The 27,583-nt window shown below is 36.0% G+C and overlaps 2 protein-coding genes across 3 annotated transcripts; both read left to right on the top strand.

Annotated features, from left to right (window-relative positions):
* The first annotated feature begins 2,108 nt into the window (after window positions 1-2,108).
* LOC147568662 (putative LRR receptor-like serine/threonine-protein kinase At1g06840) lies at window positions 2,109-12,386 on the top strand. 2 transcript variants are annotated; one of them, XM_086655061.1, is made up of 21 exons: window positions 2,109-2,490; window positions 3,010-3,118; window positions 3,404-3,554; window positions 3,652-3,723; window positions 3,863-3,934; window positions 4,921-5,064; window positions 5,152-5,223; window positions 5,333-5,404; window positions 5,559-5,633; window positions 5,931-5,999; window positions 6,384-6,452; window positions 6,608-6,679; window positions 6,800-6,886; window positions 7,063-7,131; window positions 8,102-8,616; window positions 9,256-9,411; window positions 9,543-9,826; window positions 10,382-10,433; window positions 10,554-10,804; window positions 11,005-11,139; window positions 11,770-12,386. In XM_086655061.1, the coding sequence occupies exons 2-21, from the start codon at window positions 3,019-3,021 to the stop codon at window positions 12,178-12,180; spliced, it is 2,928 nt and encodes a 975-aa protein (XP_086511187.1). In that variant the 5' UTR covers window positions 2,109-2,490; window positions 3,010-3,018; the 3' UTR covers window positions 12,181-12,386. The 2 variants fall into 2 exon arrangements, with proteins under 2 accessions (XP_086511187.1, XP_086511188.1); XM_086655062.1 differs by having other exon boundaries at window positions 2,109-2,194.
* Window positions 12,387-13,479: 1,093 nt separating this feature from the next.
* On the top strand, window positions 13,480-15,819 carry LOC147568663 (large ribosomal subunit protein uL16-like). Its single transcript, XM_086655063.1, has 4 exons — window positions 13,480-13,734; window positions 14,561-15,062; window positions 15,189-15,270; window positions 15,486-15,819. The coding sequence occupies exons 1-4, from the start codon at window positions 13,725-13,727 to the stop codon at window positions 15,555-15,557; spliced, it is 666 nt and encodes a 221-aa protein (XP_086511189.1). The 5' UTR covers window positions 13,480-13,724; the 3' UTR covers window positions 15,558-15,819.
* Window positions 15,820-27,583: the final 11,764 nt, after the last annotated feature.

The raw sequence follows: 27,583 nt of genomic DNA on the forward strand, positions 1-27,583 counted from the left end.
ATTTTTTGTATTTTCATAGCATTATCTTGATTCTAACAACATATTTACGTTTTATAATATTCTGACTTACCCAAAAAATTCATTTACGTTTTGTAATTTTGAATGAGCGAGTTTCTTTGCAGTCGGCAACGCCCTCAAATTTCTTGTAGCACTTTATTGATTTTGCATAAATTGTGAAAATTTTAACAACATTTTCTGAACTCTAACAAAAAATAATATATTTTACAAACATAACATCGTTACTCTCAAAATGACTTTATCGACAACTGTACAGATTTTTTGTGAAGTTTTACATTTCGACTCTTTTACGTTTTTTTTATTTTATCATTCCATGAATTACAAGCACTTGTTTGAACACTAATATATTTTACAAAGTTATAGGCGAGATTGTGGTTGTATGTGATTTTTCACGTGGATGAACTTGTGGTCGAAGATAACTATAAGCCTTTTTCACACGGGATGTTAATCAAAGATTTATCAATGCAATCGCAAAGGATGAGGGTTGAATCGACTTGGATGTTTCTGGATGAATTGTAGGATAAATGGAAAAAAAAAAGCTTGAAGTTATTAGTTCTTGTAATGAATTATATTGTAATTGATTATGTTTTAATGAGTTTCTCTTAATTTTAATTACTCTAAATTTTAGTACAAATATCGTCAAAGATGTTAAAAATGTTGAGAGTTAATGGAAATGCTAGAAGATATTACAAGAATGCTGCAAATACCACAACGATGTCGACAATATTCCAAGAATGCTGAGAGTTAATGGAAATGCTAGAAGATATTACAAGAATGCTGCAAATACCACAACGATGTCGACAATATTCTTTGTTTGTCCAACTAATTTATGTTTGTAAAAATATGATTGATTTTTCAGAGTTTAGAAGATGTTGGTAGAGTTGCCAAAATTCATAAGAAAATAAAAGAAATGCTAGAAGAAAATTATGTAAATTTTTTAACAAAGCATATGATGTTGTTCAAATCAATAAAATGCTACAAAAATTAGGGGTGAGCAGCGGTCGGTTTTTTTTCGATTTTGGTTCGAGCCGGAGCCGAACCAATAAGTGGCGGTTTGACTAAATCATCGGCCGAAGTCGAGCCGATCATTCGGCCGGCCGACATGGTTCGACTCGGTTTGGTTCGGTTCGGTTGATCGGTTTAACCGAACACAATTTATAGAAAATGTCAAACTAATATTATTCATTTCATTGGATATACAGAAAATAAAAATTAAGAGTCCATCGTACTTTTCCACCATTACATATACGGAAAATAATAATTAAAAATTCTTCGTACTTTTCTACCATTATAAACAAAAAAAGAAGTAGAAGTGCGAATGCAAAATCTATATTTTTAAGTTATTAACTAAGAATGAGTTATGATACATAGAACATTAGTGAAGACTTACCTGTAAAAACCTTTTAATCAAGTTGAATAGGTTGTGGTTGACGAAGCCGATAACAACAACTACGAAGGAGGACAAATTTAGACTTGGAAGATTTGATTATGGTTTTCCTAATTTTTTTGTCTTATTAACTTTACAAAATTGTTATTCCCTCTTTCCAAAGAGTTCGGTCGGTTCGGCTTGGGCGGTTTCTAGAAACCCAAGCCGAGGCCAAACCAAGTCAATTTGGGTTTTTCGGTGTTTCGGCCGGATCGAGTCGAACGGTGATCGGTTCGGTCCAAAAATCGATCGTTGCGGTTCGACTTGATTTGGTTTGGCCTATTGGTTCGGTTTTTGCTCACCCCTAACAAAAATAATGAAAATCTCAGCAGAATATATATTAGTTTACATGCATATTTTAGATGAAAACAAGATTGAATTTTTTCTAAGATATAATTGGGTTGTTAAAATACTGAGAATGAATTTGAGACAAAAACTACTGATTCGGTATGTTTGTCTTGACAACTATAAATTTTGGATATAAATATTGAGAATGAAATCTCGTTTTTTAAGACAAAAACTACTGATTCGGTATGTTTGTCTTGACAACTATAAATTTTGGATATAAATATTGAGAATGAATTTGACAAATATTTACAAAAGGGCAATAACAGGAGAATATTACCCCCTATTTATTGATTTAGGAGTAGATACAAGACTAATTACCTTCCAAAAGCAAAATACCTAGTAATGGAAACGGTCAACAAAATCGAGCCAAATGCGCACGTTAGCATTCTCGCGTTCGTTAAGGTTTTGCCCTTTTTCTTTCGCGAGAACTATTTATAAGCTTCTTATTCTTTGGCGCCAGAAATCGACAATCTGATTTAAATTTGAGTGACGAAGGAAGAAGCCCGATTTCCGCACCAAACAAATCCATTTCTAACTTGGAGTGAAATCTGCTACTAACCATATGACGATTCCGCCATTAATGATCTTGGAAATCCTAATCCAACAACATATAAGATCATCGTTATCATCTTCAACATATAATGATCGAAATCAACTTCACAATCTCATTTTCCTTCTGTTGTTTGTCATTTTCATCAGTTGAGTTTAATTCGTCGATTGATTATGAGATTCTTTGGTCTTTTTGGTTTTTAATTGTAATTAATTAGGGTTTTATGGAAATCTTCAGTCATGTTCGGGGGCATGTCAAACATTCTCAGTTTTCTTTCTCGTTTTGTTTCTTGATAGAACTATTGGGATGGTTGTTTTGATTCAAATTGCGAGCTAGTGACAAATCCATTTAGGGTTTGAACTGCAACTAGTTTAGGATTTATGAGATTTTTGTGTTATCTTTAGTATATCCAAGAGATTTTCAGTTTCTTATTTGTTGATTTCGTATTATAACTACTGGGATGGTTGTTTTGAATCAAATGCGAGCTAGTGACAAATCCATTTAGGGTTTGAACTGTAACTAATGTAGGGGTTATGAGGTTCTTGAGTTTTCTTTAGAATATTTGACAGATTCAAAGGTGTTCTTGTTTTTTAATTTATTAGTATAGTATGTTGAGAATTTGAAATGTTTCCTTTTAAAATTAAAAGTATGTTTGTTTTTATATTAGGGATAAGATATGTCAGGAGTGAGATTTCGGATATCAGGTACCACTCTTGTTGTTTTCCTCTGTTGCTTTGCTCTGGTTTCGGTAGCTCAGGTTACTGACCCTTCAGAAGGTGAGTTTTAGTACCCTTGCTAATTAGTCCATTTATTTTATTTAAGTTATACATAAAGGATAAAGATTTGGGAAAATGAATACTCTTTATATCTCCGGATTTACGCCGTTGAACTGCAGAAAACTCGGAGATAAGTTCGTTTTAGAGTTTTTGTTCTCATGTAGTACTTCTAGGTTGAAGAAATGAATGACTTAAGTACGAACACCAAAATTACGAACCTAACATGTAACGATGGAACTTCGTGATTGCTAATTATGTTTCATGATTTATGTACATAAAATGTAGTTGATGCATTGCTAGCAGTCAAGAGTAGTCTCATTGATCCCTTAAAGCGTCTCCGAAGTTGGGGAAAAGGGGATCCTTGTAATTCGAAGTGGGTAGGAATTTTGTGCTTTAACACAGCTAGAAATGATGGGTACTTACATGTTGATGAAGTGTAAGATTTACCTTTCCTCTATATAATTTTATAGTGTTCCTTTCCTTTTATGTTTCCCTCTTGCTTTCGTTGTAACGATTTTGTTCTTCTCATTCAGGCAGCTGCTTAATATGAATCTTTCTGGAACTTTAGCCCCTGAGATTGGACAACTTTTACATGCAAGAATAATGTTAGCAGTTACATTTTTTTGAATTTCATAAGTAATTAAATGAGCATATCCAATCACCTTTTATAGTTCAAGTGAAGAATAAAACTTTTTAGGGGACTTCTGCTGACATTTCCTCTGTCTTTGTTCCTTTCTCCTGAAGAGACTTCTTGTGGAACAACATCGCTGGCACTATACCACAGGAAATTGGGAATATGACTTCGTTGGAACTTCTGTAAGTCAGACTTAACTCGTTCGTTCTTGTAAAATGTTGTGATCACCTCCCAAAAGTTATATAACTAACATCTCGTTAGCCGTTGTTGGTTTATAGAGATATTTGCTCCCAAAATTCGTGCATATTGTGTTGTCTTTAATAAGGAGTTTTAGCAATATATACTTGCAAATTAGATCTATTATCCGGAGTATGATCTTAGTGAATCATCACTGACCTAGAATTCTTACTTGTGAATGACCTACACCATTGTAATTGCGTGTTTCCATTTGAGATTTGAAAGTTGATGACAGCACTAATTATATGCATTTCTTTGTCGTATAGTCAACTTTTCTATGCTAGAACTAAAGGTTGAAACTAGGACCTGCAAAACCAAATATCGAAAGTCAGAATTTGCAATACCGCCTTCTTTATATGTCATTTCTTTCGATTTACAAGGAAGTCTGTCTTTTTTTTCACTATAAGTGGATGAAGCTGCTTAGCAATGAAATTGATATAATTTGAGAGTTGTTTCTGAAATAAACAATGACTGTAAAAGAAGGAAATATAATTTGGAAACGGCCACTAGGAATTGCATATTATGCTATGTTGAACTCGAAGTAAGGTATTACTCCATTCTGAGCCATGCAGACAATCACTAAATTGCAAAACAATGAAATATTCAAGGTTTTGACAATCATTCTATTCTCTTAACTTTTATTTTCTGAAATCTCGCCTTCATTCTTTTATTTTTCAGCTTATATTTATTTTTCATTTGAATGAGTAAGAGGGCAAAGTCATTATGAAAAACCCTTCAATCAAACGGCTGTACTTAGAGGAAACCTCAAAATACGGCAAAGAGGGGGGGGGGGGGGGGGGCTATATTCCATTTGGTTCTCCCCTTACAATTGATATTCTATAAGATTTGTTCCTAATCCTGTCTTTCTGATTTTTCTTTTCTCACTTTAACTTTATTCTTAAAACATTAATACTCTAATTATGCATTGCAGGCTCCTGAGCGGAAACAAATTATCAGGGTATTTACCTGAAGAGATAGGTTACCTTCCCAACCTTGACAGAATCCAATTGGACTCAAACCGTTTATCAGGCCCAATTCCAAAATCATGGGCAAACTTGAACAAAACTAAGCACTTGTAAGTGGTGTCATGAGGAGAAGTTTCTTGCTGCTGAAGTATTTTAGTTAGCTTGTGTGGTTGTATGGACTAACATATGTTTTGCAGTCACATGAACAATAACTCGTTTAGCGGTCAAATTCCACCAGAGCTTTCCAAATTACCTAATGTTGCTCACTTGTAAGTTATTTTTTTGTTCTTTAACTAGTAACCTTCAGTATTGCATGGAGAATGTTGGTGTTACTCTGCTTCTGCTTTCCACTATTAACCAAATTACTGGTTATTGCAGCCTTTTCGACAATAACAACTTATCGGGGTATCTTCCACCAGAGTTTTCTATGATTTCAACCTTGCTTATACTGTATGTGTCTCTTGCTTCGACGTGTTCTGATTTGTTGGTTTCTATTTGTACATTTTGTATATGCATCTTTGGTACCTATTATTGACTTCACTGAAATATGTCAAACTATTTTATTAGTATTTATGTTTCTCTTAGTTCTTCACTCTTCTTGCAGACAACTCGATAACAATCAATTCAAGGGAAGTGAAATCCCAGCTTCTTACGGGAATCTACCGAGGCTAGTGAAATTGTAAGTGTGCCAAATTGTATAAATGTGTCATCGCTGAGCATTTATTTCCAAGATAGTAAAATCTGGAAAGAGACGGAGGTCCGCTGTGTATATGTTGTTTGCATGGGTGCGTACACGACCATTTCCATTTTGATATTTTCCACTGACCATGTTGAACTCCTCTCTGCTTCAATTTCCATATTACATAGTATATATGAGATACTGAAGATACAGTTCACACGACTTGGCATAAGACTATAAGCTATTAGTATTCTGGACCAGAAGATGTCATATTAATTAATTCCTTTGACTTAACAGGAGTCTTAGAAACTGTAGCTTGCAAGGATCTGTACCGGACTTGAGCATGGTTCCCACTCTCCACTATATGTAAGTCTCTTTAACTACTTAAAAATTCTATGAGGTTCTAACATTTACTTATTATGCATTCTTTTTATTTGTCACCTAAAAATCATGCCTTCTACACATGATAGTCATTTTCATTTGATGTTATATTTTCTTTTGCTCGATTAGAAGTTGTAACGAGTAAGAGATGCGGTGAGTTGTTGGAATTTTTATGTCTATATCGAAGAAAGTACCTCCAGAATCTGTAATTGCTTCAAATTTTATCGGGGCATTTTATGGGCTGTAAAGAACATAAGCCATAGAAATAGATTTCCAACAGTTGCATTCTTAAAGAACAGTGTCAGTATAGATTACTGGTTCTGTTTATTGGTCTGATCATATGTTTGGTCTCTCCTGTATATGTTACAGAGATCTTAGCTATAACAAGCTTACTGGGGCGATACCGTCAAACAAGTTGTCTGGTAATATCACTACTATGTAAGCAAAATCAGTGACAAAGCATCACATTGGTTGGACTAAATTTTTGAGTTGTCTTGTCTTCTTTATTAAACTACCATGTTTACCTGCGTATGTTCCGCGAATCTGATTGGAAAGATTTCAAGCTTATCTATAGTAATTTATTTGGTATGCAGCATATTGTCGGACAACAATCTCAATGGATCTATACCCTCAAATTTCTCGGGACTTCCTTTACTCCAGAAATTGTGAGGAAATCTCTTTCTTGCTCTTGGCATTTTTTAACATGTGAACTTCATACAGAAGTGATTAACCTGTGGTTACAGACTGAACATATTCGATTATTACATAACCCTTTCCTCTAACAGGTCAGTCGAGAACAATATGCTCAGCGATACTGTCCCTTCCAACATTTGGCAGAATAGGACATTCAGCCCATCGGAAAGACTTGTGATGTAAGAACTTAAGCATAACAACATGTTAATGTTCTTATTTTATAAAAAATTGGATTACTCTCTTAAGGTGCTTAATTCTGCCTCTATGTGCTCATGAGTTCAGAATAGTATCAACCCTCTATTAATTGATATGAATTGATTATTAATAAATTTGATTTGAAACTTCGAACTTGCAGAGACTTCCGGAACAATGCACTTTCAAAAATATCTGGTGCTCTTAAGCCTCCCGAAAAAGTCACTATAAGGTATGGTTAAAGCTCATTAACATAGCTATTAAACTTTCTTCTCACCTTCTAGTATTAATGTGTCTGCTAATTCAGGATGTGAATGTGAATCTTAAAATGAATAAACCCGTAGAGTTTACCTTGATTTAGTTGCCAGCCCCTTCGGGACAACTTTGCTGTTAGTTACTCTGTAAGGTCAAATTTGAGGAACGATCATCCCTCTATATAGGCTACATTACTTAAAAGAAGTCAGATTTGTGATGCATTTCTATCATGATTGTGTCTTGTAATCCCATGGGTTATCTCAATGCCTGGTGGTGGTACAGCCTGTTTAGCTTGTATTTTTTATATTTGCCTAAGGGAATTTTTGTAAGTTCTTAGCCATCTAAAAGAGGTGTTCTAATTGGGTTAGTCATTGGCATCCACCTGAAACCTAAATGAAGGAATACACAATAGCGTCTCAAATTGTGGAAGTTACGTATTGAAGTTTGCCGAAGTACACTTGTTATTCCTATTGGAGTTTTATAATGTTTTGGAGTCTTATTCATAGAGATCTCGATATAAGGAGTTCCTAGTACAGATTTGGTTAAATTTTTTGCTTATAGAAACTTCGGAGTTTGAGATTTCCTGTGAGAATTGTTTTTATTTGATAACTTCAATATACTGCACACTTCAGTTGATTCTTTCGTGTACTTGCTTAAATCACTTACTGGCCTCAAATATGTACTCCGGTTGCTTGGATACTGTCTCTCAACCCTCTGATTGCTCTTAGTACTCTCACGTGGACTATATATTGGATATTTACGAGTACTATATTGTGAGGATGTAGCAATAAAAATTTGGCTAGAACATATATATGGTTGGGAACATGTGGTTCAGAGCCCACTTATGATTGCTATATGGAACTTATATAGAACATTTAGAGTTTATCCTTTTAATGGCTTTATGAATCTTTCTCTAATCCAATTAAGTGTGCTTCTTGAAAATCCAGGCTTCAAGGCAACCCTGTCTGTAGCAGGAAAAATGAACTCAATATAGCCCAGTTCTGTGGATCTAATACTGATATTAATAAATCATCTAATAGCCCAAACAAATCCGAAGTTGCTTGTTCAATGCAATCATGCCCTTCAGAGAATTTCTTCGAATATGTCCCAGCCTCACCTGTTCCATGCTTTTGTGCTGCACCTATCAGAGTTGGATACCGGTTGAAAAGTCCAAGTATTTCGGACTTCCCCCCATATCGTGACTTATTTGAGGCATACATGGCCACTGCTCTTGACGTGGGTCGATATCAACTGTATATTGATTCATTTATCTGGGAAGAAGGTCCCAGGCTAAGGATGCACCTGAAGTTGTTTCCCATGTTTAATAATCATTCCAGTACGTTTAACTCAAGCGAGATTCAACGAATTAGAAGCATATTTACAACATGGACACTGGCGAGAAGCAATCTCTTTGGACCATATGAACTACTCAACTTCACTCTCCTCGGACCTTATTCAAATGGTATGTTTTTTTTATGTACAGGTGGATTTTGGAAGACATCTATCTCTATCCTTGAAGTTTGAATGAGTTCAACTGTCTTCCTTTTTCCTATACACCGAAATGTCAGGAAGCAACTTTGCGTAGGAGCATTTTTACACATTAATACATTCTATCAGTTCCTTCTCAAATGAAAACATTGATGGAGATATTTTCCTGCTTCTGTACACCTTTTCTCATCTCATCTAGCTTTAGATGTTCAAACATTACGTCCCTAATTAATTCGTCATGAAATGCTTTCTTCAAGAGTTCCAACTAAAAATCAAAGGTTTTCTTCCGCTAAACAAAAAATCACATCTGAAAACGGAAAAGGAAAAGGTAAAATAGTTGGATGTTTAGAGTGTTATATAATTCAGAGAACAGTTTCTTTGTTTAGCTTGAAACAGAGTAACCAACATAATTTTTGGTACCTTGTGAGACGGCGTTACTAAGGAATTAGCCTTTAGGTGCACCTTTCTCTTCTTGTGATTTTGTTTCCTGTAAGCTTGAGAATAGCTCCCTTACTATCAGGTCAAATTCGATAATAATCTACCAAAATTTTGCCCCAAAACCAGTCCATCTATTTGGAAAGTAATGTGCTAATGGTACCATTTGTTGTTGCAGTTGTTCTCGAGTCCTCCAAAACTGGGATAAGCAAAGGTGGATTAGCTGGTATCATATTAGGGGTTGTTGCTTCTGCTGTTACAGCCTCTATCATGCTGGCAGTTTGTATCACGAAAAGACAGGGAAGAAGTCATACAGAGTCAAGAAAGCACAGAAGCAAGTGTTTGGCCGTTCTTCACTCATGAAGTTTTTTTCTGCTAAATATGTTATACGCGATTGTTTATGTTTGTGACAGTATTAGCTATTAAGACATTCCATCTAAACTTGTTCTGATTACTTCTCCTTAGGATCAACAATGCCAATTCATATCACGGGTTTGAAAAGCTTCAGTTTTGATGAAATGGCCCTGGCGACAAGCAATTTCAGTGAATCCACTCAGGTTGGGCGAGGAGGTTATGGAAAAGTATATAGAGGTATTCTAGCGGATAAAACAGTTGTGGCTATAAAGCGTGCCCAAGAAGAATCCCTACAGGGTCAAAAGGAATTCTTCACGGAGATAGAACTGTTGTCACGATTACATCATCGGAACCTAGTCTCTTTGCTTGGATACTGTCATGAAGACGAGGAGCAAGTATGTTCTCTTATATCTGTTCTTGAGTGTTACATTGTTCCTTTTCCCATCTCTATCTTGGTTTATCTTCTCAAATGAAGCCATGGCTAGGCATGTTTTAAACTGAGAACATTCTTGTGAAAACCCATGTCCTGATTAAGCAGCTCAGCAAGGTTAAATTATTCTTTTGTCTTAGAAGGAGAAAGAATAATGTGTTGAAGGGGTAGTAAGCCCCTACAACTGCATGGGGTGGTTAACCCCCGAAGTTTGCTCTGCTCACAAAAGCCATTGTGAGTCCTAAGCTTTCAAGTACCTCTTGGTAGACTCTTAAATCTACCAAACTGGAAAGGCGTCTATTTCCACTACTGAGGAACCAACACTAGCAGTACAAAAGAATCTTCATCTATGTTACACGTGCCACGTATGTTAGCCAATGTGAAACCCCTCCGCTTGAGTGACTCGAATTTTGGGATTTTCCTTGCCAAGTAAAATTTCTTTACTTAACACCGCCATATAATTCATTCAATTTTTAACAAGGGAAATGGATTGTGGGTTCTGTCTTTGATTTATTTGCAGATGTTAATTTATGAGTTCATGCCTAATGGCACACTGCGTGACTGTCTTTCTGGTAAGTTGGTTGTATCATCTTTGTGGTTTTCCCTCTAATCTTGCCTCTCTCATTTATAGCTATTAATTCTTGTTGGATTTTGATGTATTATAGTTGTTTTTTGTGTTTCTTATTTGGCAGCTAAAGTTAAAGAACCTTTTAGTTTTGCAATGAGGTTACGTATAGCATTAGGTTCAGCCAAGGGTATTCTTTATCTCCATACAGAAGCAGATCCACCCATTTTCCACCGAGATATCAAAGCTACCAACATATTGTTAGATTCTAAATATACTGCCAAAGTTGCTGATTTTGGACTCTCCCGACTTGCACCAGTTCCAGATGGTGAGGGGGTTGTGCCTGGCCATGTATCCACGATCGTGAAGGGAACCCCAGTAAGTTCATTTCTTCCACAATATTTGGATGCAAAATTTCCAAAAGAAAAGCGTTTGGTTACATCATTTTCACGAATGAGTTTCAAGATACAATGCTGAAAGCAAAAGAAAATTTATTTCTAAAAAGAATATCTATTTATTGCAAGATCGCAATTTCTCAAAATGTAGCTTAAATTTCTCATTTATCATCTTCCATGCAGGGCTACCTTGATCCCGAATACTTCTTAACACGCAATTTAACAGACAAGAGTGATGTATACAGCCTTGGGGTAGTATTTCTAGAGCTTTTGACTGGAATGCAACCAATTACGCATGGTAAAAACATCATCCGCGAGGTATTTACATTATGTCCATCTTGTCCAATTTTAATCTCTTTTCGTGGACGAAGTTTCATATTGAGAAAATCTGTATGCTGACTTGTCACTGTTGATGGTTCATATCACCTATCTGTAATACCATGGCGCCGTAACTCAAATTTTTTGTCAGGCCGACTCAGTCTGGCTTATTTTTATGATTAAAAACTCAACTCTAGCCTTACATCAGGTGAGCAGGAGAGGTTTCTTTTTCTTTATGCAGAGGTTGAGCCCATAGACTAGGCGGTCTTTTATGTTTTATTTGAATTATTTAATGAAGAAATATTGTTCAAGGCGAGTGACTAAGTATAGGTTTTGTTCAAGATGACATGCCACTATTTCTTTTAGGCCTCCCTGTGCAAACCCGTGCAAACTATATGCAAATCTTACACAATGTATGAACTGCTCAAACCTTACTCGTTGCAAAACCGTGCAAACCTTACATATCAAGTCTAAAAAAATTAATGGATCATTTTTTACCACATAGAATGGTCGAGGGAGTTTCGCCAAATTTCCGTTGTTTTTTATAAATATGATGAATTAATCTCCTCAAGCTTAAACATAATCACTGAAATATTGTCGTTGTTCTTTCGTTTTTGTTTTTGGTTCTAGGTGAAGACAGCATATGAATCTGGAATTTACTTTGCAGTGATTGATAACCGAATGGGAGGTTATCATCCACAATGTGTTGACAAGTTCATGAAATTAGCTCTGAGATGTTGCCATGAACAAACAGATTCAAGACCTTCAATGTCGGAGGTGGTAAGGGAACTAGAAAGTATTTGCCATCTGATGTCAGAATTGGAAACTCTGTCATTTGATATAATGGCTAACGAGATCGACGAAGCAACAGAGATAGCGCCATTGCGGTCTTCCTCTATGTCAAGAGCCGAAAACTTATATTCTGGAGAAGTGAGCACGTCATCTTCGTTGTTCTCTACTTCTAGGCCTCCAATCACGTCTACTGATGTATCTGGAAGTGACCTTCAGAGTGATGTTGAGCCTACGATTCATCCTCGCTGACACAATATTTCTCGAACTTATATATATATAATGCAGGTGTGGTTTTGTAGATGTTAAGACAATCAGTTGTCGTTCGTAAATAATCAGTTTTTACTGCGAGTTCTGTAGTATTACCCTGACAAAGTGAATTTTGTGTTTGAATATGAATAGAATTTGAAAGGTGTGAAGTGAAATAAATAGTAGAAGGTTGATGGGTTTACTGAAAATTGTTCTTGTATGGACCTAGGTTAGAACCAGTTAGGTTTAGAATGTAAGGTTTTCAGTCCCATTAGTGGGTGTCTGTGACAGTGGAAAGATTGCGAAAGGTATTCTTGGTTTAGATTTCACGTGTTATAACTACTAAGTACCGGAAAAAAAGACGACTATTTTGTAGATTTCGTTCCAGTTTTGCGTATTTGATCATGGCCAGCGCTTTGGGGAAAACTAAATAGTTTCCCGGGTGTGAAATTTTAAAGGGAATATGTAGAATTTTAGAAATTTTTCGGGGAAATAAATTTTAAGGGGAAATAAAAAAAAAAACACTCCACCTCACCTCACTCTTTGTCTTCTCCGATTAGGTCGCCGGCCGGAAAATTTTCCGGTCGGCAACCATGAAAAAAAAAATTCACACACTCTCTCTCTCTCTCTCTAGAGAACTTCCGTCAAATTTTTTTGGGTCGCAGACCTAATTAATCCTCAAACTAACGATTGGAATATGCAGATTATCAATTATTATTTCGATGATATTACAGTTCATGCTATCACAGGGATGAAAATTGCATCTAGAACACACCAGGATAGATTAATTTGGTGTCCTACGGACAGCGGAAAATTCTCACCAAAGTCTTATTACACCGAGATCAAAGTACTACCAAACCTTAGTGAAAAAGCACAAAATTTTCCATGGAAGCAGTTTTGGAAGATGAAGGAGATGAAACCAAACACACAAATATTCATATGGAAACTTATACATGATGGATTAGCTAACCTCAGTAACATAGGGAGAAGAATCGATGATATACCTCAATCATGTCGGATGTGTGAGTTAAATGAACCAGAGTCCTTAGAGCATCTCTTTGGTTCCTGTCCAAAGTTCCAACAGCTATTGAGTTTGGCTGGAGAAGATAACCCAAACCATATGAGTATAAACCCAATAGATCGACTCAAGCTTATACTCGAATCACTGAATCCAAGATTTTAGAGTTGATGTCAATACTATCAACCACTTGGACAACCTAGATTTTAGAGTTGATGTCAATACTATTTGGAGGTCGGGTCATCCAGTGTGGAACTATATCAGTTTGGGTCCGGATCAAGTATGGGGTATACGGGTACCATTTGACATCCTAAGTCGGATGACGAATGGGCCGACGTACAAACAAACGGCGTAAGAGTGTTCACACTTACACCAGTCAAATAAATCGTCGCCGTTAACGTGTTAGGGTTTACAAAAAGCATTTCTACAGCCCTATATAAATGAACTAACACCCCTCAACCCTCATTTGATTGTTTCATCTCCTCCGAAAACCCTAATTTTGCCGGGAGAAGACCAGAACTTGTCAGCCATGGGTAGAAGTGAGTTCGTCTTATCTTCTTATCGATTTTTACTCTTCCTTATATTTCTGTTAGTAGATCTTGATGATCTTGTTTAGGTTTCCTCTGTTCAATCCGTTTCGATATCGTTAATATTCGTTCGTCTTTGTTTCCATTCAAAGAGAACGACGATTTACCTTGTTAAGACTTGAGATTTGTTCATTGTTGTGTTGAAATCGATTTGCCTAGATGATTACGTGTATTATTTATTCAGCTAAATGTTCTAGGCTAATTCGGAAAAATATCAATCTCTGATAAATAAAAGTAAAGGTGATCGATTTATATCGATAATGGATAGGTTTATTGATCGTTTTGTTGGTTAGTCTGAAGATGTAAAAAGGTTGATGTGTCTTATAGGCATGATAGGGTTCATATTCTAGGCTTTCAGTGCAAACTTTACCTTTCTATTTTGTCATACTTGTGTATTTTAGGGTTTACTATTCAGATTGCACTTTGGATCTTGAGGTTGATTTTGGGAATCATCATTTATGTGTGAAATAATAAAATTCTGATATGATACATCATGTGTTCTCTCTTCTTTGATTATGATTGATTACGATTTGAAGCATTTTAGTATTCTATTAGCTAAGGTAGTTAATTGGCGAATTTCAAGTCATCCCATTATTTAGTCGTTTGCATGATCTGGCTTGTCTAGATGGAAGTATAGGCTTCTGAAAGTGGTATTTGAGATGACATTTTTGTCTGAATATCCATGGGTTTTGAGTTGTAAAAATTTTTATGTTCTTCAAGGAGCAATTTGCTGGGTGTTATGACTGTTATCTAATTTTGATGTCTTTGCAATTGGCAGGACCTGCAAGGTGTTATAGGCAGATTAAGAACAAGCCTTACCCAAAATCGAGGTACTGTCGTGGTGTACCTGATCCAAAGATCAGAATTTACGATGTGGGTATGAAGAGGAAAGGAGTTGATGAATTCCCCTTCTGTGTTCACTTGGTAAGTTGGGAGAAGGAAAATGTTTCGAGTGAGGCCTTGGAAGCTGCTCGAATTGCATGTAACAAGTACATGACTAAGTTTGCAGGGAAGGATGCCTTCCATTTGAGAGTCAGGGTACATCCTTTCCATGTTCTCCGTATCAACAAGATGCTTTCATGTGCTGGAGCTGATAGACTCCAGACTGGTATGAGGGGAGCTTTTGGCAAACCCCAAGGTGTTTGTGCTAGGGTTAGCATTGGTCAAGTTCTCTTGTCTGTTCGCTGCAAGGACAACAATGGTAACAGTGCACAAGAGGCTCTTCGTCGTGCCAAATTCAAATTCCCTGGACGCCAAAAGATCATTGTCAGTAGGAAATGGTATGTATTCTGCCAAAACAAGCACTACCCCACTACATGGGTTTTAATAACTACATCCATTTATATATATACCTCGTATGGATGGGTAAATTGCAGGTGCTGATTGATATTCTGATTATTTTTCAGGGGATTCACCAAGTACAGCCGAAGTGATTACGTGAAGTGGAAGGCTGAAAACAGAATCGTTTCAGATGGTGTCAATGCCAAGGTCTGTTTTTGCAACTTAGGTTTCATCTTTTTCGCATTTTGTTTATAGAATGAAGTTGTTCTACCTGAAAAGGACCATGATTAAATAATCACCCAACATCCTACAAAGTGTCCTTTACTAAAATCATGGCTTTGATGAATCCTGGCCGAACTACTAGGCAATATGTTTGTTATGCTGAAACGAGAATACTAATGAAGGTAATTTTAAATATGCAGCTTCTTGGATGTCATGGACGATTAGCAAACCGTCAGCCTGGACAAGCTTTCTTGGATGCAGTCGGTGCATAGAAGAAAGAACTCTTCTGCTGGTGAGAGAAGAAAGAAGATTATATCAATTAGTTGCTTCCTAGTTCTTGTTAAAACTTCATTTTCATGTTCTTAAGTTTTTGGATCATGGTCTGTACTTTTACAGTTAAAGAAAGGCAGGAGTTCACTGCTCTTTCATTTCTAAGACGTATGCAGCAGATCTATTTTTGTTATGGTTTTAGGAAAAAATGTTTGTCGACTTCGTTATCTTTTATTCATTATTTCTCTATTAGGGTTTGCTGCATGTAGGACATAGTATTAGACAAATTTGGAAGTCTACTACAATCACAGCTGAAAAATCTCCGTTTCCGATTAAACAAAATAATTACCTCTTGTTTAGAAACCTAAGAACAACCGGTGTGTACTTTTCTTTCTTTTGCTATCTCTTTACGTACGGAGGCATCAAGTAAGAAAAATCAGTTGGCAGTTTTACTGCTTAAATTATCTGACTGACTCAGTTGGGTTTTCGAACTCGGATTGGGTTGGCAACTCTACATACTAGTACTTTCTCTTTTTAGAGGAGTCTGGGGGTAACTTGGGGGCTTTTTTGTGTCAGTCTTTGAAAATCTAGTACTTTCTTCGAAGGTTTTAGTTTCCTTTTTTCATCTTATCTTGGCGAGGTTATGTTTGTCTGTGTCTCTAAAACAAATTCAGATCGGTTTGTTCCTGCAACACAAGAATCGGTTGGCTATTGTGAGTCCCTGGGGTCAGAGCTGGATGCGATGCGGACGGTTCACATCTTTCTTATATGTGGTTACTAGATTTGAATTTATTTAGTTGCCGATGGTGATGATGTTTTTTCAGAATCAGAGACATGCAAAATGAAGGCAAAGATGAAAATAAGAAAGAACGGGAAGAAATATGGTTTAAACACTAAAAAGTTATGAAGTAAAAAAAAAAGGGAAAGTTAGTGAACGAGTCTTACCGAGTTTAGATCAACTAGATATGCAATTATTTAGTTGTCGATGCTCGTAATGATATTTCGTCAAAGTCAAAGACATGCAAGATGAAGAAGAAGATGAAACTAAGAAAAAGGAAATAACATGTGAACAATAAAGAAAATGAAAACAAGAAAAAAGATTCGAGAATTTACCAACTTAATTGACTTTATATCGATTTAGTTTTGAACAGAATCAAGAGAAGAGTATGACAATATGTACATGTATCGAACAAAAACAATGAAACAAGATGGAGATCTTGTTTATATTCGTTACAGTTATTCATAAAGGGAACCCGAAAGGAATAGATCTTAATGTTTCGTTTCGTTTCGTTTGGAATGTGGTGGCTTAACGAGACTAAAGAAGAGGGGAAGAAGCGTTAAGAAGATTTAAAGATGAGAGAGAGGGTGAAGAGGGGGTTATATGGTTCAACCGCTTAGATCAAAAGAGAAGAAAGATGAAAAAAAAAAGTGATTAGGTTTAGGTGCTGTTTGTTTTTCTATATTTTCAGATCTGAAATCTGAATTGGATCCTAATTCAGATTTCAGATGTTTGTTTTTTGGATTTAAGAAATTCTGAAATTCTGGCTGAATTTGGCCAAGGTCTGAATTGGCTGAATAAAGGCCCTTACATTTCAGACTTTAAACAAGTCTGAAAAGTGAACCAAGAATCTGAAAAATTACAAAAGACAGCATATACCCTTGAAAAACTTTAAATTACAGAATCATATACATCTTCTTCCCTTCTTCAGAAACACAACACCACCACCACCAGGAACAGACCACCGCCACCACTACCACCACACATTCACCACATACCACCACACAACAGAACCACCACCACCATCAGATCAAAACACCTTACCAAACAGCAAATAACCACCACACAACAGAACCACCACCACCAGATCAGAACACCCTACCAAACAGCAAATAACCACCACACCATTTTTGTTGGAAGGAAAAGTGGGGAAATAAAGTGAATTAGAGATGAATTTCCATCCTCTGTAACTAGGGTTTGAGAAGAAGGTTGAGGAGGGATGGCTTTAGGGCCTTTATTGCTACCTTTTCTGGTATAAACTTTACTCTCATTCCATCTATTTTTCTCCCGAGATCCATCTTTACCTTCACCAACCGAAGGCCCAGAAGCCATACATAAAATTCAAGAACCCCTAAATCTCGATCTACTTCACGAACAAAACAAAAAAAGTGAACGAAACCCTAGAATTTTGCCAGTAGGGAAACTAATCGGTTTCAGACTAGGGTTTTTGCTGAAACCCTAAAAGAAAATCAGGAAGAATCGCTCGAATTCTGTAGTTTGAAGTGGTCGGCTGCAAGAATAATCGAAGTTTAACCCTAGAGAACATATCATGAAGTGAAAATGAGAAACTCTGAAAATATCAACAAGGAAACACGATAAGTAAAGGGTATCACTAAGTTTCTTACCACTAGAGAAATTTAGTGAATAAATTTAGGGTATCAACAAGGAAATAAAGTGAGAAAGAGATGAAAGAAGGATATGGGGTTAGAGGGTGACTGTTGAAAGAGAAAGAGATGAGGTAAGGATTTAGGGTTTTTTTATTTATTCAGATGAGAAAATAGAAATTAGGTTTTCTTTCTTTTTTTGGTCAAAAATACCAACGAAGGGTATAAATGTCATTATCCTAATTCAGACCTCATGATTCAGATTCAAAAATCAAACATCAAACTTGTATTCAGATTCAGCTAAATTCAGATTCAGCAAATTCAGTTAAGCCAATTCAGATTCAGCAAATTCAGATTCAGACATTTATAAAAAAACAAACAGCACCTTAGTTTTATAACCTTATAAAGAGAAACCCCAAGGGTGGAACTCTAACGGTTCATATAAAACCAAAGAGATCTAAGGGTCGTAACTATTTCAGACATATGGGCGGGTAAACCAATGAAGACCTTGGGGATTAGGACATCCACACTCAAAATACCAGCAAGGCTTACAAAGGCACCAGCAAATAGAGCCAAAGACACTCGAGCAGCTGAACAGATTGCACATCCCTATTAAAAATATACAATGAATAACTAAAATTCCAAGATAAACAAATGGGTAGAAATTAATCAGGAATAGAAGGGTAAGCAGGTGGTGTTGTTTCTCTCTTTCAAACTCAGAATCAAAATCAGAAGTGGTCAAACTTCACGTGTGTATCTGTGTGTGTGTGTGTGTTTAACTCGTCCGAATAGCTGACTTCTGTCATTGAGTCTTCGGTCAGAAAAAAACTAAGTCTGAACTAAGATCCCCAGTGTTTCAAGTAACCCAAAACGATTATTGCATCTCTTACTAAAACAGGTTCGGACTACTCAGATTCAGATTAGTCCCAGTCGGGAGAGTCAAATATGACAATAAAGAGAAACAAACAACAACCGAAATGGAAATAATACCTTTCTGATGGCAGCAGTGGTGTTTCCCGCATCATCTAGAGCATCAGTCCTTTCTCGGATCCTGTGACTGATTGGACCTTATGCAACCGGACTCCAAAATGAGAAAATTACTTACAGCTGAGTTCCTCTGTTCACCCTCAGGAATGTTATTTTCAACCTTTCTACAAGATCCAAGGAAGAGGAAAACAAGAATTGTGAAAGCAACCATAATACCCTAACACATACTCACATTTTGAATTTAACACAAGAATCAGTGAAGAATTAAACTTAAGAAAGAGGAAAAAAAATTTAAAGATTACAACATAAAAATCAGTGAACTAGACCAAATCTAACAAACAATGAATTATAACACCATGAATTATCAAATCGATCAAATCTAACAAACAATGAATTACAAAACTCAAACCAAACAGTTCAACAATGAATTATCCAAAACAGTTCAACCCGCTCAAGTTGTAATGATATTCTAAAATTAAGTTTCTTAAAGCCAATACTGTTCAAAATTTCACAAAACTACTAATCTTCACGTGAGTTTGGCTATATCGCTCCTCAATTCTTGTTCATCTTTCACCATTTGTTTCTCCTCGGCAGATAATACATCGTATTTGTTAGTGTTGTTCTTTCTTTAACTTTCAATTTGATGATCCTTCAAATTCTTCTTGGCCTCTTTGCTCTCCTTCTTGGATTCCTTTTTCAAATCTTCAAGATCCTTTAGACTGACCAAACCATCTTTGTAAAACTGGATGTTCTCGGTAAATCCTTGAACCAGCTCTGTCAAGCGAATGTTCATTTCTAGTTTTCGTTGCTCATTGTCCTCCATTGAAAGTTGATGTGAAACGATAGTACGCAACTCTGGCCGTATGTATTTTGCAATCTTTTCCTAAACAATGCATTTAAAATACTTTAACAATTCCACCTCCTAAAAATCTCGGCCATTTTAACTAGACAATTAGAACAAATCCTATAGATAAGTACTCAGCTAGTCAATCTGACAGATTTACTTAAAAAATGAGTAAATTCTAGCTGGAGATTTCGAAAATACTGAAAACTAATAAAAGGAACCTGGTTCCTCGTATTTAAAAGGTTTAGAGTTTCAAGTAACATTGAATGTTTCCACTTTTTCTTAGCACACATTCCATTTGTTTGTTGTTTTAAAATTTAAACTGTAATGTAGTGGAAGGCTTTTTAAAACAACACTATGTTGCCAAAAGCTGAATAATAAAATAGAGCTCAAAACATAACTCACCAAATCAATGCCAATTCTACAACCAGGAGTCAAAACGTCATTTATCCATTCACTTGTTGTAGGGACTCCATTCACTTGACATCAACCTTTCGTTGTTCATTGTCCTCCAATAAGAAAAATCGAGATGTGATTTACCACTTAATTATACATTGGTGTTCCATCGAACCTACGGGTGCGGTAGATTACGTGGCCTGACTTCTCCTGTCGAGTATACATCTACACGTGCATGTTCCAATTTGTCTACGCCGATATGTCTATTTTCACATCTACGCCGTCGATAGATCACGTAGTCTAACTTCCCGTGTCGAGCATACATCTACACGTGCATGTTCCAATATGTCTGTTTTCACATCATGTGGGGTCAAGAGAGTATCAGTTATTTGAAATTATCTACGGATTTCGTATGAAATCGTGTACTGATTTCAAATCACAGGTATTCACATGTCACCAAAAGGTGTGAAAATAGACATATTGGAACATGCACGTGTAGATGTATGCTTAACACGGGAAGTTAGACTACGTGATCAATCGACGACGTAGATGTGAAAATAGATATATCGGCGTAGACATATTAGAACATGCACGTGTAAATGTACGCTCGACAGGAGAAGTCAGACCACGTGATCTACCGCGCCCTTAGGTTCGATGGAACACCAATGTATAATCAAGTGCTAGATCACATCTCGATTTTACGGCTTTCACGCATTCTCCGAGTATGCGTGTACCGTGGTGTTTGTGAAAACGTCGTTTGACATGTTAGATCGAGCTTACACAAAGAAGTGCATACACAATTGTGCCCACATTCACACTTTTTGCGCGACATGTGGTTACTTGTAATTTGAAATCAGTACATGATTTCAAATTACAGGTACCCGCGTGACCCCAAAAGGTGTGAAAGTGGCCACCATTGTGTATGCACTTCTTCGTCCAAGCTCGATCTAACATGTCAAACGACGTGATCACAAATACCACGGTACACGCATACTCGGAGAATGCGTGAAAGCACTTTTCGAACCTTACCGATTCTATTTACATTTAAACTTTCCAAATGGAGGCCCGTAAACTAAAATGTTACTTTCAACCTTCCCTACAAGATCCAAGAAAGAGAAAAACAAGAATTGTGAAAGCAACCATAATACCCTAACACATACTCACATTCTGAATATAACACAAAAATCAGTGAAGAATTAAACTGAAGAAAGAAGAAAAAAAATTAAAGATTACAACATAAAAATCAGTAAACTAGACCAAATCTTACAAACAATAAATCATAACACCATAAATTATCAAATCGATTCAATATAACAAACAATGAATTACAAAACTCATACTAAACAGTTCAACAATTAATTATCCAAAACAGTTCAACCAACTCAAGTTGTAATGATATTCTAAAATTAACTTTCTTAAAGCCAATACTGTTCAAAATTTCACAAAACTACTAATCTTCACGTGAGTTTGGCTATACTGCTCCTCAATTTGTGTTCATCTTTCACCATTTGTTTCTCCTCGGCAGATAATTCATTATATTTGTTAGTGTTGTTCTTTCTTTAACATTCAATTTGATGATCCTTCAAATTCTTCTTGGCCTTTTTGCTCTCCTTCTTAGATTCCTTTTTCAAATCTTCAAGATCCTTTAGACTGACCAAACCATCTTTGTAAAACTGGATATTCTCGGTAAATCCTTGAACCAGCTCTGTCAAGCGAATGTTCATTTCTAGTCTTCGTTGCTTATTGTCCTCCATTGAAAGTTGATGTGAAACGATAGTACGCAACTCTGGCCGTATGTATTTTGCAATCTTTTCTTAAACAATGCATTTAAAATACTTTAACAATTCCACCTCCTCAAAATCTCGGCCATTTTAACTAGACAATTAGAACAAATCCTATAGATAAGTACTCAGCTAGTCAATCTGACAGATTTACTTACAAAATGAGTAAATTCTAGCTGGAGATTTCGAAAATACTGAAAACTAATAAAAGGAACCTGGTTCCTCGTATTTAAAAGGTGTAGAGTTTCAAGTAACATGGAATGTTTCCACTTTTTCTTAGCACACATTCCATTTGTTTGCTGTTTTAAAATTTAAACTGTAATGTAGTGGAAGGTTTTTTAAAACAGGACTATGTTGCCAAAAGCTGAATAATAAAATGGTGCTCAAACATAACTCACCAAATCAATGCCAATTCTACAACCAGGAGTCAAAACATCATTTATCTATTCACTTGTTGTAGGGACTCCATTCACTTGACATCAACCTTTCGTTGCTCATTGTCCTCCAATAAGAAAAATCGAGATGTGATTTACCACTTAATTATACATTGGTGTTCCATCGAACCTACGGGTGCGGTAGATCACGTGGTCTGACTTCTCCTGTCGAGTATACATCTACACGTGCATGTTCCAATTTGTCTACGCCGATATGTCTATTTTCACATCTACGCCGTCGATAGATCACGTAGTCTAACTTCCCGTGTCGAGCATACATCTACACGTGCATGTTCCAATGTGTCTGTTTTCACATCAAGTGGGGTCAAGAGAGTACAGTTATTTGAAATTATGTACGGATTTCGTATGAAATCGTTTACTGATTTCAAATCACAGGTATTCACATGTCGCCAAAAGGTGTGAAAATAGACATATTGGAACATGCACGTGTAGATGTATGCTTGACACGGGAAGTTAGACTACGGATCTATCGACGACGTAGATGTCAAAATAGACATATCGGCATAGACATATTGGAACATGCACGTGTAGATGTATGCTCGACAGGAGAAGTCAGACCACGTGATCTACCGCGCCCTTAGGTTCGATGGAACACCAATGTATAATCAAGTGCTAGATCACATCTCGATTTTACGGCTTTCACGCATTCTCCGAGTATGCGTGTACCGTGGTGTTTGTGAAAACGTCGTTTGACATGTTAGATCGAGCTTACACAAAGAAGTGCATACACAATTGTGTCTATATTCACACTTTTTGCGCGACATGTGGTTACTTGTAATTTGAAATCAGTACATGATTTCAAATTACAGGTACCCGCGTGACCCTAAAAGGTGTGAAAGTGGCCACCATTGTGTATGCACTTCTTCGTCCAAGCTCGATCTAACATGTCAAACGACGTGATCACAAACACCACGGTACACGCATACTCGGAGAATCCGTGAACGCACTTTTCGAACCTTACCGATTCTATTTACATTTAAACTTTTCAAATGGAGGCCCGTAAACTAAAATGTTACTTTCAACCTTCCCTACAAGATCCAAGAAAGAGAAAAACAAGAATTGTGAAAGCAACCATAATACCCTAACATATACTCACATTCTGAATATAACACAAAAATCAGTGAAGAATTAAACTGAAGAAAGAGGAAAATAATTAAAGATTACAACATAAAAATCAGTAAACTAGACCAAATCTAACAAACAATGAATCATAACACTATAAATTATCAAATCGATTCAATCTAACAAACAATGAATTACAAAACTCATACTAAACAGTTCAACAATGAATTATTCGAACAGTTCAACCAGCTCAAGTTGTAATGATATTCTAAAATTAACTTTCTTAAAGCCAATATTGTTCAAAATTTCACAAAACTACTAATCTTCGCCTGAGTTTGGCTATACTGCTCCTCAATTTGTGTTCATCTTTCACCATTTGTTTCTCCTCGGCAGATAATGCATTGTAATTGTTAGTGTTGTTCTTTCTTTGACTTTCAATTTGATGATCCTTCAAATTCTTCTTGGCCTCTTTGCTCTCCTTCTTGGATTCCTTTTTCAAATCTTCAAGATCCTTTAAATTGACCAAACCATCTTTGTAAAACTGGATATTCTCGGTAAATCCTTGAACCAGCTCTGTCAAGCGAATGTTAATTTCTAGTTTTCGTTGCTCATTGTCCTCCATTGAAAGTTGATGTGAAACCAGAAGCAAGAATGAGTAATTAGACAATTTTGAAAACAAGAAGAATGAGAGTTAAAAGAACTGGATATTGAGAGGAAGAAGGCTACTAGTCTAACCGTCTAAGAAGTTTAATAGGACTGGGACCATATCATCAATGACCTTGTAATTGTCTTTTATATCTAAAATGTCGTTACGTATACTCCAATTACTTTACCTCCATTCCTCATTGGTATGTTTTTTTTTTTAAGAATTCCACTAGGATCTACGTTAGTCATTACACGAGACTGATACATCATGAAGATGTGATAAGCACGATAACGGTCTAATTCAAACCATGAATGAAATAGGCTAAAACTCAACATATAAAAGAGATCTAAAGCCCGTCAAATTATTACATTATTATTTAATACATAGTTTAAATTACAAGAGATAAATCTTCATGACAAACTGCTTCCATCGGGACTCGATCCCGCGACTTCATATGTTTAAGAAGGGTGTTCAACCGTTGCACCAAAGGCTAGTGGACCTTCATTGGTAGTTGGACCTATGAGAATAACAGTTTTGTTTAAAATGTTACGTTTGATAGATAGACAATATTATAATATTATTGAAAGTACATCTAAATTTTATATGTTTCAAATTATATATTATTTTAAATATTACCTGCATAAACCAAATATAATGGATTACAATTTTTCAATCAATATTGATACTGCAATAATATTAGCTTTACAAACGTTAAATAAAATATTACTCTACATTTGAAATGTCTAAGACATAAATGTCTAAAGTTGTTTTGAAAAAACATTGGACAATTTATTTTATAAAATGAGGAAAATGTTAAAACTAAACTCCTTTTTTTTAGACGTTGGACTTTTGTTTCTTTTATCACAGTGATATTTTAATCCCAGCTTCCTTAGTATATTGAATACTAGGTTCCCGTCGCGCCCTACGGGCGCGGTAAATCTCTCTTGGCTAACGCCGTCGATAGACCACGTAGTCTAACTTCCCGTGTCGAGCATACATCTACACGTGCATGTTCCAATATGTCTATTTTCACACCTTTTGGCGACATGTGAATACCTGTGATTTGAAATCAGTATACGATTTCATACGAAATCCGTACACGATTTCAAATAACCGATACTCTCTTGACCCCACGTGATGTGAAAATAGACATATCAGAACTTGTACGTGTAGATGTATGCTCGACACTGGAAGTTAGACTACGTGATCTATCGATGGCGTTAGCCAAGAGGGATCTACCGCGCCCGTAGGGCACGGTGGGAACCTAGTATAGAGAGAGCGAGATGTAGCTTTAGAGTGTTACCAGGAAGAAAAGCTAAAAAAAGAATCATAATTATCACTTACCCTATGTGGGTTATGTTCAAACCAGTGTCCTAAGCACATTAATTCTAAATATACATGGGTTCTGCCAAGATGGGACCTATGCTTGGTGCAACTGGCTAATGGGATCAAAATAATTTTATTTCAATCCTCTTTCTTGGCTTGCAGCTTGGATGTTTTGTGCCTTGTGAGACGATCGCCCGTGGATATTATCTTCACACGGGCTTGGTGCAACTGATCAGATCATGACAGGTGAGAGTAAGTTCTTATTATGAATCTGTGAGAGGCGGTTTAGGCTTTCCTAATGAGATGCGGTTTAAGTTTTCCTAATTGGAGTCGATTTAGGCTTCCACATCCTAATTGGGGTCGGTTTAGGATTTCCTATTATGAGGTTCAATATACTTAACAACTATTCGAGAGAGAGTGTGAACAGAGAGAGAGAGAAATAGAAGGTTATTTTCTATATTGTCTTGGGACGAACTTGCGGGTTCTGGGAGTCGTCTTCGTCTATCTTTCAATAAAGTTTTCTTGGTCGCCCGAGGACGTAGGCTTTATGCCGAAACTCGTTAATTCTGTTTGCATATTTACTTTTTGGCTTAGTTTTTCGATTAATTTCATAATCAGATCAATTTCTAGGATATGTTTGATAGCTTCCGCTTTTTTAGTACAACAATTGGTACCAGAGCCTTGTTTGAGATTGAAAGAAGAAAATATGGGATCGAGAAGTGGTACGGTCAAAGCAGGGAAATATGAGATAGAGAAGTTCAATGGAAAAAATGATTTTTCTTATTGGCGGATGCAGATGAAGAATCTGCTAATCTCGTTCAGAAGACAATCTACTTCCAAATGCCTAATTAATCTTCCGATAAATTTAAATACTATGGTTCCTCTACTATAGCAAAAGAAACTCTCAAAACAAAATGGTTGAAATTATGAGTTATGTTTTTCCAACGCCCCCTCAATGGTATTATTAAATCTCATCAAATCATACTTCTCTTAGCGAAAAATTGATCATGATAAACAGTGTTCTTAATAAACCTTAATTACCACATCGAACTAAGAAGAGCAAAGAGAAGACTGAGATTTCTTCCGTTCGTTTGGAGTGAGTCTAATGCTCTTCGTTTCACTATGTTCAACTCATTTAACCGAACCTTAAAATACCAACATGATGAAGATTTTTTTTGCCATGACCTCTACAACCCAATATTCTTTTGGACCTTCTAGAATTAGTACCGCAAAATCCATGTCATCTGCAAACTCATAAATTTGTAAGATAAACAAAAGAACCAACGGTTGAAATATCAAATTTGAGAGCTCTAACACTATTATTTTGCAGGATTCGAACTTATTTAATACAAATGCATATATTTTACGGTTGAAAAGAAAAATGTTAGATATTGATTCGTTCTATATCTGAAGTAATAATTATTTGAAACCATACTCACAGAGAGAGATAGCTTTTTAAGTGTTTTTCCTTCTAGCTACATATTCAAATACCATAGTAAAAGAGGAATGTAGATTACGTATACGAAAACATAAAAAAAAAAAAAAAAAAATCATTTGAAAAAGAATAACCTACTAAGTATGGTATGCAATTGACATTGAAAACAAAAATAGATATGAAAACCCTAATATGAAGATTATAAAGTTGTTACTTAACTTTACTGGTTGATTTCTAATATCTACATCTCTAAGCACCAAAAAGAAAACCCTAGAACATTTTTAAGAAACTATAATCACTTATTAATTAGAAATATTACCTTCTATTAGTTGTGGACCTTCTAAGAACTTGGAATGTAGGATTAACATCTCATTATTCTCCTACTGCAATGATTAACAGAAATCATAAATTAGATCAATAAGTATAATAAAACACAATCCCCTCATATCAATTTCAGATTATTCTTTGTTTTGTGTTGTCATCTTCATTTGAATTTAAACTCATAGCCAGAGGTAAGTCTTCTTCATCTATATTTGAGTCATCATCGTTTCGAAAAACCTAGCTAGATTTAGATGATTGATATTGCATAGGGTTGCTCAGATTTTAAAGGTGAATAAAGAAAGATTACAGTTAAAACGGAAATGTTATTGAGTTTGACTTCCAAAACCATCTTTGACTACTTGATGCTGCATAGCGTTGTTTTAATCCTTCAAG

The sequence above is a fragment of the Eschscholzia californica genome, unplaced genomic scaffold (assembly GCF_041429995.1).
Source record: "Eschscholzia californica isolate CP2 unplaced genomic scaffold, dmEscCali1.0.p SCAF_1, whole genome shotgun sequence".
In the NCBI taxonomy this organism is placed as follows: Eukaryota; Viridiplantae; Streptophyta; class Magnoliopsida; order Ranunculales; family Papaveraceae; genus Eschscholzia; species Eschscholzia californica.